Genomic DNA, 13,671 nt, shown 5'->3' with positions numbered 1-13,671 from the left:
TTTCGATCTACCTGGTTTAGGTATCAGTACCATGTCTGTGTCATAGAAGGAATTTGGTAGGACTCCTTCAATCCCTATTTTTTCAAATAGTTTACATAGCATTGGAGTTAGTTGTTCTTTAAATGTTTGGTAGAATTCACCTGTAAATCCATCTGGTCCTGGGGACTTTTTCTTAGGAAGTTGGTTAATAGCTTGGTCTATTTCTTTTTCTGAGATGGGACTATTTAAACTACTTACTTCTTCCTCTGTTAATCTGGGCAAGCTATATTTTTGAAGGTATTCTTCCATTTCATTTAAGTTATCGAATTTATCGGCATAAAGTTGAGCAAAGTAGCTCCTAACTATTGTTCTAATTTCCTCTTCATTAGTGGTGAGTTCACCCTTTTCATTTTCAAGACTATCAATTTGCTTTTTCTCTTTCCTTTTTTTAATCAGGTTTACTAAGGGTTTGTCTATTTTGTTGGTTTTTTCATAAAACCAACTCTTAGTTTTATTAATTAATTCAATAGTTTTTTTACTTTCAATTTTATTAATCTCACCTTTTATTTTTTGAATTTCAAGTTTTGTGTTTGTCTGGGGGTTTTTAATTTGTTCCTTTTCTAGCAATTTTAGTTGTAAACCCAATTCGTTGGCCCTCTCTTTCTCTATTTTATGCAGGTAGGCCTGTAGAGATATAAAACTTCCCCTAATTACTGCTTTGGCTGTATCCCACACATTTTGGTATGATGTCTCATTATTGTCATTTTCTTGGGTGAAGTTATTAATTATGTCTATGATTTGCTGTTTTACCCAATCATTCTTTAGTATAAGATTATTTAGTTTCCAATTATTTTTTGGTCTATTTTCCCCTGGCTTTTTATTAAATGTTATTTTGATTGCATTATGGTCTGAAAAGGATGCATTTACTATTTCTGCCTTACTGCATTTGATTTTGAGGTTTTTATGCCCTAGTATATGATCAATTTTTGTATAGGTTCCATGAACTGCTGAGAAGAAAGTATATTCCTTTCTGTCTCCATTTAGCTTTCGCCAAAGATCTATCATATCAAACTTTTCTAGTATTCTATTTACCTCTTTGACTTCTTTCTTATTTATTTTGTGGTTTGATTTATCTAATTCTGAGAGTGCAAGGTTGAGATCTCCCGCTATTATAGTTTTGCTATCTATTTCCTCTTGCAGCTCTCTTAATTTCTCTTTTAAGAATTTAGATGCTGTACCACTTGGTGCATACATGTTTAATATTGATACTGCTTCACTATTGATGCTTCCCTTTAGCAGGATATAATGCCCTTCCTTATCTCTTTTAATTAGATCAATTTTTGTTTTTGCTTGATCTGAGATGAGGATGGCTACTCCTGCTTTTTTGGTTTTGCCTGAAGCATAATAGATTCTGCTCCACCCTTTTACTTTTAGTTTGAATGTCTCATCCTGTTTCAGGTGTGTTTCCTGTAAACAACATATAGTAGGATTCTGACTTTTAATCCAGTCTGCTAACTGCTTCCTCTTTATGAGGCAGTTTGCCCCATTCACATTTATGGTTAGAAGGACTAATTCTATATTGCTTGCCATCCTATTAACCCCTGCTTATGCTTTTCCCCTTTCCTTCCCTTTTACCCTCCTATCCAGTATTAAACTGGTAAACACCACTTGCTTTTTACAGCCCTCCCTTTTTAGGATCCCTCCCCCACCTTAAAGATCCTCCCCTTATTTTACCCCTTTTCCTCGAAATTACTGTATTCCCTTCCCCTTAGCTTACTCCTTCCCTTTCACTTTTCAATGAAGTGGAAGAAGTTTCACCATAAATCGAATATGTCTATTGATACACGCTATGTTCATCTCCCTCCTTTCTTTCTCTCAGATATAATAGGTTACCTTTGCCTCTTCATGAGATGTAGTACCACCACTTTGTACTTTTTTATGATATAATCTCCTTTCCACCTCTATTTTCTAAGACAAATTGTACATATGTTCTTTACATATTTTTTTGACAGAAGTATAGTTCTCAAGATTTCTTTTTACCTTTTTTAGAAGTCTCTTGAGTTCTGTATTTGAAGATCAAACCTCTTATGTAGGTCTGGTTTTTTCATCAAAAATAGATGGAATTCATTTATTTCGTTAAATGTCCATCTTCTTCCCTGGAAAACGATGCTCATTCTTGCTGGGTAAGTTATTCTTGGCTGCATACCAAGTTCCTTAGCCTTTCGGAATATCATGTTCCAGGCCCTGCGTTCTTTTAATGTGGACGCTGCTAGATCCTGGGTTATCCTTATTGTGGATCCTCCATATCTGAATTGTTTTTTTCTAGCAGCTTCCAATATCTTTTCCTTTGTCTGATGGTTCTTGAACTTGGCCACTATATTTCTTGGCGTTTTGATTTTAGGGTCCCTTTCAGTAGGTGATCGATGAATTTTCTCAATGTCTATTTTACCCTCTGTTTCCAAAACGTCTGGGCAGTTCTCTTTGATAATTTCCTCGAAAATGGTGTCCAAGCTCTTTTTTTCCTCCCATTTTTCAGGGAGTCCGATTATTCTCAAATTGTCTCTCCTGGATCTGTTTTCCAGGTCTGTTGTCTTTCTGGTAAGGTACTTGACAGTCTTTTCAATTGTTTCATTTCTCTGGTTTTGCTTGACTCCCTCTTGGTTTCTCCTTGAGTCATTCATTTCTACTTGTTCCAGTCTAATTTTCAATGATGTATTTTCTTCACTCACTTTTTTTATATCTCTTTGTAATTGTCCAATTGAGTTTTTATCTTCTATGGAATTTTTTTCCATTTTATCCATTTTATTTTTTAGAGAGCTGATTTCTTTTTCCAGCTCACTAATCCTGTTTTCCTTGGAGTTGTTTACCTTTTCCAGCTCACTAATCTTGTTTCTCAATGATTTGATTTCTTTATCCATTCTGTCTTTGAATGCATGGGATGACTTCTCCAGGCTCTCTTGCAAAGCTTCCCTTTCCTTTTCCCATTTCTCTTCCAGCTCTCCTGTGAGAGCCTTTTTGATCTCCTCTATGAGGTTCTTTTGCATTGAGGAGCAGCTTATATCCCTCCCAGGGGATACATCTGGGGACAGTCTGTTCCTAGTCTCCTCAGCATTTGAAGTCTGCTCCCTCTCCACACAAAAGCTGTCAATGGTTAGAGCCCTTTTGAATTTTTTATTCATTTTGTCAGAATCAAAGAAAACAAACTGACAAGAGAAGCAATTGGTCTGTTTTGCGGGGGATAGGGCTGGATGTTATTAATGGGCTTCCTCTACAGACTGGGGATAGGGCAGCAGAGAGCCACTAACAGAACAGCAATGACTGTACTGAGTCTGCGCTCTGAGGCTCCGAGAACGCACCGAGTCAGTCCAGGTGGGGGTTGGGGGTGGCCGGGCTCTGAGAGACGCTGGCTTTCTGGGGTTTTAATCTTCACCTCCGGTGTTTACACCCTCTCCGTGGCTCCTGGCTTGCTGCCAAGACGGAGCATCCACACTGGGGCAAAAGCCCTTTCGCAGAAACTGCAGAGATCACACCCCTCCCCCTCCGGTCTGAGCTGTGTGAGCTGCCTGTCTTGCTCTGGCTGTCTGCCCTCAGTCTGCGCCCAGTCTGATTGACCCTCCCCCGAACAAACACAGACCTTTTCTGGCGACTTTCAAGGATGTCTTCTCTTGGTGATAATTTGTGGATTTCTTTCTGGGTCAAGCATTAAGTCTGAGGCTTGTCATGAAGTAAGTTCTGAGAGAAAGCGAGGAGCTCAAGCAGCTGTCTGCCTCCACGCCGCCATCTTAGCCGGAAGTCCAAAGTAAATTCTACTTAACTGTTGAGAAATTTAGCTGAAATCTGATAACTATGCCTTGATTTATTAACAAAAACTTTGTAGAAGTTAAAAAACCATTTACATAAAGACTATTATACTTTTTTGAACTTATTAATTCTTATCTATTAATTTTGTTTAATCCAATAAAAATTTTTAAAATAACTTGTCATTTCTTGAATTCTAAATTAACTTTCTGCTTAGAACTGATCCATGTCCTATCAGTTGGTGAGATGACATTAAAAAGATAATGGTGGCTAGAGCATAACAAATTCACCATGGAAACTTGTATGGATTTAAAAGGTTAAATCATATCCCCCTAAAACACAAGTAACTGATAAAAGGCAGTTAATGTAAAAGTGGTTATTAGTTGTGCCTTTCTGTACTTGTATTAAAAAGTTTTCTTTTCTGATTATAGTGATAACTAATGGTATTTCCCACAATATATATACAAACAACTTATTTTTTGCTTTGCAGCTAGCTGAATTTTAAACATACTGTCACTACATGCCTCTTCAACACATAATAAGTCTACAATATTTGCTCTAAAAGGGTAGGAAGTAAAAAAAGGTAGGAAAAGGAAATAAAAGAGCATCAATGGAAGATTAAAAAAAAAAAAAAAAATTAGGGACCAGAGAAGGATTCAGATGGATGCAGAAAAAGCAGAGTAATAATGTGGGTCTTCCATCATGTTAAATATTAAAAAGAAAAGACTGTATGTAATGGATTCATGACTTGACATTTTCTCAACTTGTCTGTGTATGGAAACATTAATGTTTATTGATTATTTTAAAGTTTATAATAAAATTTATTAAAAATAATAGTTAATGTTATATGCTAATGAATAATGCTTAAGTAACTGACTAATCCAGAGTTGGAACCATACATCCCAGGGTAGAATTACATTTTTTCCCTTTCCTTTCTAGGATTAGTTCAGCCCTTTGCCTTCAAAAGTCCCCAGATCAGTGAGAATAGGGGGCACAATGTTGACTGTGCTTTCTCAGCTTCCTGGCAATGTATATAGACTCTCAATATACTCCTGATAAAGCCCCTCATTTTCAAAAGCTGGTATAAGCAGCTGAAAACAATCAATAAGAGTTACCACATATTAAAAATACAGACACATGAATTGTGAACAGAAGCAGCATCATATTTACCTGGAGTAGGTTTAAGGGCCTGAGACCTGATGTATTTTTTAAACCAAAAGGGACACCTGACAAAGAAAAGGTTTTTTAAATTATAAAAAGGAAGCAACACAATGGTATACATTAAAATAGGTTTGGAATTTGTTATTTCTCAACATATTCTCAACAAATCATGTTTATTTTTAAAGTTTTGTTTGTATTTTGTTTAATATATTATATTTGAAATAGAAAAACTTAAAAATAATATTGATGGGTTTGGGGATCATTAACAAAATAATACTTTCTATTTATAGATATTAGAACTTATTAATGAGTCATTTTTGGCAGAAGACTAGGATAGTGCTATGCAGGCACCAGGAATATCATTACAATTATGATTTTTGGTTGTGGATACCTTTCATTTTCAGTATCTTGTACATACATAGTTATTTGCATGTTGTCTCTTCCAATATCCTGAGCACCTTGAAAGCAAACAGCATGTTTCTTCCTGCATTTCTAAGCCTCTTCAGCTTAGAATCTGGCACATAATACTTAAACAATGCTTGCTGAATGATTATATATTTTAAATTCTTTATGTAAACATACTAAATCTATCTGTAGATCATAGACATAAGGTATTCAATTGGGAAAAGACACCATAAAGAAACCTTAAGACATTTTGGTCTAAGGTATTTGAGAATGTCAGTTCAATTAACCTAGATAGGCGATAACTCTATATAATCAGTTCATTTACCAGAACTCAAATTGGACTTTGGCAGACTATGCATTTATGATATTCCTCAAAAACAGCACATATGCTTTGTGGCCTTAGTAAAGCATAAAAGAGCATTAAATCAGAGCAATCATTCCAAAAAGGTAAGTATAACTTCACTGTCATTACTGATAAAGTGTTAAAGCTAAGCTTACAAATAAATTCTATATAAAGTCCAAAAGGAGGAGGATTATTTCACTTATGCATCAAGGAACCACTGTAATTTGATAAGAGGGGAAACAAGGCTCGCTTCTGTCTCTTAACATATGACTTGGTAATGTCTGGTGCAGCATCATTAAGTTTATTAATGTGCCTGTGATCTTTTTTTTTTTTTTTTCATTAAACCAGTTCCTACAAAATTTTGAATTCTCAGAACAGAAGGTATAACTCTCAAGGTACTACAGAGAAGGTATGATTCTTAAGATATTACAATCAAATACACTAACATAAAATCTAATTGTGAGCATTATTTTCAGTAGCAACTGACCATATAACCAGATGAAATCTAATAAGGGGAAGAAGACATGTATGATACTCAACCATAGAGGTCTCAAAGAACTTTGTGTAAGCAACTGAGAATATACATTTCTATTAAATTACAAAGACTAATTAATATTCTTTATGCAAAATTTTAAATAAATGACAAGTTTTTTTTTTTTTAATTCTTTATAAAAAGCAAAACCAACAACCAACAACCATTTATACCATATTAATCTTCTAAACTCAGGAAAACATTTAACAAATTAAACTGAAAAAAAAAATTAAAAACAAAACAAAAAAAAACCAAATTAAACTTAACTTAAAAATGTACTATTTGCCTTCTCATTTTTATAAATAAGCAATGGGAAAAACTTGATTTTTCAAACTATTTCATAAAAACACTTAGAATTTATTCCTAACTTTAAATCTGGCCAATAATAACTTTTACAAAGTATGCTAACATTGTTTTATAGATTTTTTTTAAAAAAATCAATTACAGGAAGCATATACGGCAAAGGATCACAAAATCTGATTTGGAAGAGTATTCAAAAGTCATTTGAACTAATCTAATGCATTATCTTAGATGACAAATTAGATGAAAATGATTTATAAATTTAAGTATACTACAAAGGAAACACTCTCTTGATGGAATTTACGTGAAATTTTACTATCAATTTTGTGAAAAATAACCCAAACCCTAAGTGGTCATGATGGATAATGTAATATATTTAGTGAAGTTAGAGGCTTGTAACTTTCAGGTTTGAGGTGATACTGTCTTGACAACATAAATATTTGCTTTTCAAAATTACATTATTTTAAATATACTAACCTGACTGAGAGGCTGACTGCATTGCAGTTGGCAATGCACCTGGTACCAGACCTCCTGAGGGTAAAATGCCACTCAAATTTAAACCTGCAGGGGTTATGGCACCAGTATTACACCCGAGCATGGAATTTGAACTGCTCATCAATGCTTGTGCTCCACTGCAGATGAAGAAAAAATACACGTTAAATCCAAAATAGTAACAAGTTTTTCCTCTTTAATAGCAGCAAACAATTGAACTTAGAACAAACTTGCAGTCATTAGTGATACTGACTAATCTAAGTCTACTCATTCACTTTGTCTCTTTTAAAAAATGCATAACTGTGAAACACACAAATTGCCCCCAAATTTCAGCAGGATTTTTTTTTCTATGATTCAAACACCTGTTTGTGATATTATAGCATTAGCAATGGCTAAGTTTTTTATATACATTTTCGTTTACTTTATGAAATAAAACACCACTAAATTCTTGAAAGAATGATTTCTAGAACTGGTTGATTGCTCTTCTGAAAAAAAAAATTTGCATGCAAAAAAATGACATTAAATTCTTTATGTGTGTGTTTCTTTTTTCTTGTACACAAATGTCTTTATTTCATTATTTTTAGGTAACATACTGATTTGCAGGCTGAAACGATATATTACATATAATAAAAGGATTCCTAAAAAGTGTAATATGAGAAAAAAAAATTTTTGTCAAGAGATGGCTACAAAGTAGGTAAAACTGAGAAATTCATTTTGAAGATTTCACTGTACTATTTATAAATGTAAAAGGCAGGGAAAAAAAAACACACCATGAAATACTACAGTACGAGGATAGTTACAACATACTATTTATAGATATTATGTTTTCTAAAAATTACACATTCATAATTTTTGATGTGTAAAACTAAGACAATTTTCACATCTGGCTAATGTGGAATTTATTTTTAATTTTATAAGTATGTCCAATAAATATTAGACTAGGAAATTTAAAACTATTTTTCTTGGGCAATGAATTTTACTGAACATACATCTCAGGGTTATAATTCATGTAAATTAATGAGAAAACATGGCAGCAAAGCAAACTTACCATACAGAGCCCACTACATTGATGAAGTTAAGTCCAGCAGGGTTTGCCATGACTTGGGTGGACGTGGTTCCTGTAGTTATAGATGTTACCATGGTGGAAAGAGGAATGGTCATTACAGGCATTGCCTGGCTCAGAGACATTTGCTGCTGAGCAAACGGGGTTAACAAAGTGGGCTGAGGGGTGAAGCCTGAATCTTGGGGAGTAGGGGTGGCACAAGGGGTAATAGGAGTTGAGCTCTGAGCATCAGGAGGGTGTGGGGTCGATGAAGGGGTTGGTGTAGGAGTAGATGGCTTAGGAGTTCCAGATCCTGCTCATTGAGAAAAATAAAAAGTGCTAGTTTGTTATAAAAGGCCAGTCCTTTTTAAAATAAGGTTAATGGAATCTTACTTAGCACTGACAATTTGTTCCAGTTTTTTTAAAGCAGTAAACTGCAGTGTTAATTTCTACGTATGATACAAGAGTGTTACTACACTCAATCACAATTAAGGATGCAGTATATCACCTAAAAAGTCCATTAGTGGTAATTTTACTATTACGATGCTAATACAAATTGATACTTTTTCCAACATCCATATAAAAGTTAAAAGTCCTATATTCTGTTTTTTTTTTTTTAAACTAAAGTTCTGAAGCAACCCAAATTAATTTTTGTAATGAGTCATTTAAATTGGCTTAACTTTTAAACTATATGTATAATTTATATAATAATCTGATAAATGTGAATCAAAATGATAACAATATTCATAAATTAGATTTGGCCAATAAACAAAAAATGGGTACCTATATATATAGATATATATATATATGAATAAATATAATTTCCAATGTAAATCACCCAAATCATAAGTCAGTAATAAAGCAAATCATTTTAAAGGTGACAATACTGTATCTTTAACAGTAACTGTGTATTTCTCTTTAAATGTAGAATGTATAGAAAATTTGTTGTGAATGCAGTACGCACAGTTTATCAATTTAAAAAAAAAGAAAACAAAAAAAAAAGCAAAACCAAAAGCTCTTGAGGTGTTTTCTTTTTTAGCTTTCATGTCCTGCAGAAAGAAAGGAAAGAAATGTGAATGTCCAGAAGCTGTCACCCAACCCTTACTTCTAGTAACAACCGTGTGCAGTAGAGTAACATAATCCATACCCCCAACATAAGAAGGTGTGAAGAAGACTTAGAGAATTTATCAAAGATTTTTGTTTTTCTTTGTGCAAAACAAGAAGGCAGAAAAATTACACCTTTTGAGCTATCAGGATGAAGATGCTTATAACTAATGCAGAGAACCACACTCTATCACTGTGCCATGTACTAAAAGGTTCAGTACACATAAGTTTATTTTAAAAATGTAAAAACTGGAATGGAGTTTCTTTGGACAGATCTGTTTCTAAAATGTCTTTAAGATTCATTTTTATTTGAAGAATTTAGTTCAACATTGAGCTAGAATTCTAGTAATCATGCCACTGATATTTAAACCTTTAAAGATTACTCAGTTGGAAAAAATTATATATTAACATCTTCAATATAATGCTTTACAATCATTATCACAGTTTAACATTCGACAATGATTTATACAACAGCATAGAAATATATATTTTTTAAGTCAGCTTTTAATTTATTGCATTACCACCTTAGGACTAAACAGATTGTTACATACACAAAGATTTAACTGCTGTATCCCTAAGACATTTTTAAAAATATCAAATCTGCTGCATAACTTAAGTAAAATGCAAAGTGGTCCAAGGTATATTGGTATCAAGAATACTTTGGAATCTTACTATCACATTAATTACCAGGCTAATTTTTTAAAGGAAAAAAGTAACACAGATAGTAAATCTATTAGAAACGTATACACAAAGGTGCATACATAGATACAGAAAAACATACAATACAATAAACATAAAATACATACAGCAACAAGAGACCTGCCTTCAACTTTGCAAAACTGATACAATTGGGGGCCCACTGTACATTTAAGTTTTATCATTCCACTGGCCAAGAAGTTGTCTTGGAATGCACTAATGCAAAAGCTTATGAATATTTAATGGAGAATTTAGGTTGTGACTCACTTTGTGATGAGCTGGCAGGTGACAGAGCAGCTGGAGAAAGCATGCTAACTTGACTAAGATCCATGGAAGGTTTCCGAGAAAGACCAGGTGGCTTAGAAGTGGGAGGAGGAGTTGGGGACTTATGATGGCTGCCTGACTGCTGTGGACTAAAAATATTACCTGAAAAAGAATAAATTTACATTATTATTTTGAACCATCATAGGAAAAGTTTTTAGTCATGTAAAGCTACAAATGCAAGAGTTTTGACATACAATGATAGAACATATCTTTATCACATTGTTTTTAATAATTAATCAGCTCTCATACAAGATCATCTCCCAAAAGAGAAATAAAATCAAGAAATAAAAATAAGGAGGAAATGGAAAGAATGCCTTACCTGAAGAGCTACTTCCTGAACTGGAAGGAAGTTTAATGGGTGGAGGCCGATGTTTTACTCCCTTTCCCAATACTGATGGCTGAACCAATAGGCTCTCGGGCTGTTAAGAAGAAACAATTATTAAAGACATATTTATTGAGATTGTGTTAGATTATTACCAGAACAACAGAAATACATTACACTCAATCAATTCTCAAGTGAAAATACAATTTCATTTCTTAAAAAAAAAAAAAAAAAAGAAATTCAGTATTATAGACATCATCATATGAAAATCTATGATTTAAGTACTAAAACGTCAGTCTAATTTGATTTGTGAGAGATCACTTTGTATGTGCAAGATTTATAGACTACCATTATAGGCAGAGGAAGTTAAAGGAGGGCTCAGGATGTTCACCTGTATGTAATCCTGATCTCACATAGGGCTGAAATTTTATTAGAAACTATCAGCTTTCCTTTTACTTTGAAAACCAGAAATGATAGCAATAGGAGAGGCTGCCAGGACAACATGAACCAAAGGCAGTTGTTTGTTTTTTTAATTTTGCTCCATCCTCAAAAGGACATTCTTGCTCTTAGTATCACCCTTCTAACAAAAGAGGGAATGGAGTTTTTTTCAAACTCGATTATACTGTACCTTTTATAATCCTATTTTCACTCAATGTCAATGCCATTGTACCGAAGTGATAACCAGGAATCCAGCCGAAAGGCAGAAATAAAAACTATTATTGTTCATGTCCTTTATACAAGAACCATCATAGAATATGATAGGAAAAAAACTTTTAAAGTTGTCTAATCTAGAGTTTAACATGTGTGTGAACATTATGACAATTGTATTTTAAGTTTTTTTTTTTAAACAAATGAAAATTCACCTACCTCCCCACACTGAAAAAAAAGAAATAAACCCCTAAAACAAATCCAGCACAATCCAGCAAAGCAAATTCTTACAATTGTGTCCAAAAGTATATGTCTAAATCTGACATGGGGGTAACACATTTCATCATGAGCCTTCTGAAATTGTAGTTAGCTTCTGCTCTCTTGCCTCTTTTCTCTTCCCAGAGCCCAATTGTGGGGTGGTCTATTTTCTTTTTTAACTTTCCAATTCTTCTTTGTGATCCCTTTACTCTTTTATTAAGTTTATTTTGGTTAGGATGAATCCTTTCCTTAATATATTTTCCTATTTAGCCCTCACTTTTCTGTTTCCCTATTGAGTAAATATTTTTCTGTACCCAATTCAGTGTGTCTATTCCTTTAGCTAGTTCAGATGAAAGTAAGATTCAAAAACAACAGACTCTATCTTGCTTCCCTTCTCCTTTCCAAATCCTGATTCTGTGAGGCAATTTTTATCACTTTACCTCTGCCTTCAGAAAAACATAAAATCACATGCAGGCCTTGTTTTCTTATATATTCCCTATGGATCTTATTGATGTCAGGTTATAAGGACCGTTCATTCTTTAGTCCTTTAAGAGTACTCTTTCTTGTCAATCTTTTATGCTCTTCTTGATTCCTGTATTTGTATTTCAAAATTTTTACTCTGTTCTGATCTTTTTTATAGTAAATGCCTAGAAATCCTCTAGTTCACTAAAAATCTATTTTTCTCCTGTAGGATTATACTGTTTTGCTGGGTACATTATTGTTGTTTAGAAGCCTCTTTTTTTGCCTTTTGTAATATTCCAAACTGAACTTTTACATTGCTGGCTGCTATCTTGTTTGATCCTGACAATGGCTTCTCTGTATTTAAAGTTTTTCTTTCTGGCAGCTTGCATTATTTTTTCTTTGACTTAGAAAAATTCTGGATTTTAATTATGATCGGGGATGAGGAACGACGACTTGTTCTTCCAAACTTTTTTCCTGACTTTGTATTAAGTTAAGGCTATGTGCATTATGGCTGGGGCCAACTTTCATACTGTTTTTTGTTCTTTTGAGTTCTTGCTTTTTTCTTGGACTATATATGGGACAACTCAGGCTGGGAATCTGCAAACTTGGGGTACTAAAACTATTTATCTATGTTAAAATATGAGCCCTGCCCTCCTAGTCTGAGGTAAAATTTTTTAAAAATTTGGGTCTGAGCAACACAATTGGAGGCTTACCCTGAATGGAGCTGCAGTATACAGCTATTGGAGTTGTTCACTATCGAGCAAATGGAAAGCTATGCAGGTTGAGTGACAGCTTCTCCTCCTTGATCTGTAGCTTCTTACTCTATTTTGCTGCTAATTTGAGACTGGGCTGGGAGCTGGATGTAAGACCTAAGCCGGCTCCCACAGTGAAAGAGCCACACAGTTGCTCCTTGCCTTGGACCCATCCTTAGCCGGACACAGATCTCTTATACAGTCTACAATGGATGTGTGACCCAACACTGGGGAGTGATAGAGCTGCCTATTGGTACTATTCCTATTCCCTGAATAAGGTCAAGCCTTTCTGTACCGTATCTGGGACCTCTGGCATAAAGCTACATGTAGACCTTTTGCTGGAAGGCTCCATAGGAGGGCCTATGCTCTTGGCTATAACCCTGTTTCCCATCCTTTTCCCCCTCCCCAGCATTCCTATCCCCTAATTTTTCCCACTACTTCCCAACCCTCCTCTCCAAAGACCTTTGTACTGGTCTCTCTATGACAATCTAGACTAGAAAAATGACTCACTGTGATTTTTTCTTGAATTTCCCGATCAGGACTTGGTCTGATGCGTTTTCTAGATCTTTGTGGAGTAGTTGTAGGGGACAGCTCAGCTGTACTACTTCCTTCTACTCCGCCATCTTGGCTGGCCGATAACTGTATTTCAATATAATTGGTTTCTTTTGTAATATTATGTATTTTATTTTATGCATTTAAAAACATTATTTTTTAAAAGGGCATTAGACTTCACCAAACTGCCAAAGAGGTTCATGAGATTAAGGGATTAATAATAATAATAATAATAACCACCTCTGTTCTACCCCCAAATTCTCATTTTTCAGGAAGGAAATGATGCTGAGAGGTGAAATGACTTGCCAAAATGCACATCCTACTTTTTATAGCAGATCTAAAAAAGAGAAGTCTCCTAAAACACAAGTCCACCATTCTTTCAAAAGGCTTCTCCTTAAAAAAACACAACCTAAGGAATATCACATAACCTAAGGAATAGTATTTCTTATTGATAGAAAATTTGGAGAACAATATAAGAAGGATGCTTTTTTTTTTTTTTTT

The 13,671-nt window shown here is 34.2% G+C and overlaps 1 protein-coding gene across 15 annotated transcripts in view; it reads right to left on the bottom strand.

Moving 5' to 3' along the window:
- SUPT20H (SPT20 homolog, SAGA complex component) overlaps positions 1-13,671 on the bottom strand; it is a 48,708-nt gene that overhangs the window by 12,562 nt on the left and 22,475 nt on the right. For 8 of the 15 annotated variants that reach the window (XM_074304868.1, XM_074304872.1, XM_074304873.1 and 5 more), the window contains exons 17-22: positions 13,129-13,257; positions 10,496-10,595; positions 10,120-10,278; positions 8,059-8,365; positions 6,996-7,150; positions 4,948-5,003 (exon numbers count right to left, since the gene is read on the bottom strand). In XM_074304868.1, coding sequence (XP_074160969.1) covers positions 4,948-5,003; positions 6,996-7,150; positions 8,059-8,365; positions 10,120-10,278; positions 10,496-10,595; positions 13,129-13,257 — 906 coding nt within the window. The remainder of the gene's footprint in view (positions 1-4,947; positions 5,004-6,995; positions 7,151-8,058; positions 8,366-10,119; positions 10,279-10,495; positions 10,596-13,128; positions 13,258-13,671) is intronic. The other 7 variants (XM_074304875.1, XM_074304879.1, XM_074304881.1 and 4 more) reach the window with 1 other exon arrangement.

This window comes from Sminthopsis crassicaudata, chromosome 3, assembly GCF_048593235.1.
Source record: "Sminthopsis crassicaudata isolate SCR6 chromosome 3, ASM4859323v1, whole genome shotgun sequence".
Lineage (NCBI taxonomy): Eukaryota > Metazoa > Chordata > Mammalia > Dasyuromorphia > Dasyuridae > Sminthopsis > Sminthopsis crassicaudata.
This window is presented reverse-complemented; position numbering and strand designations above follow the sequence as displayed.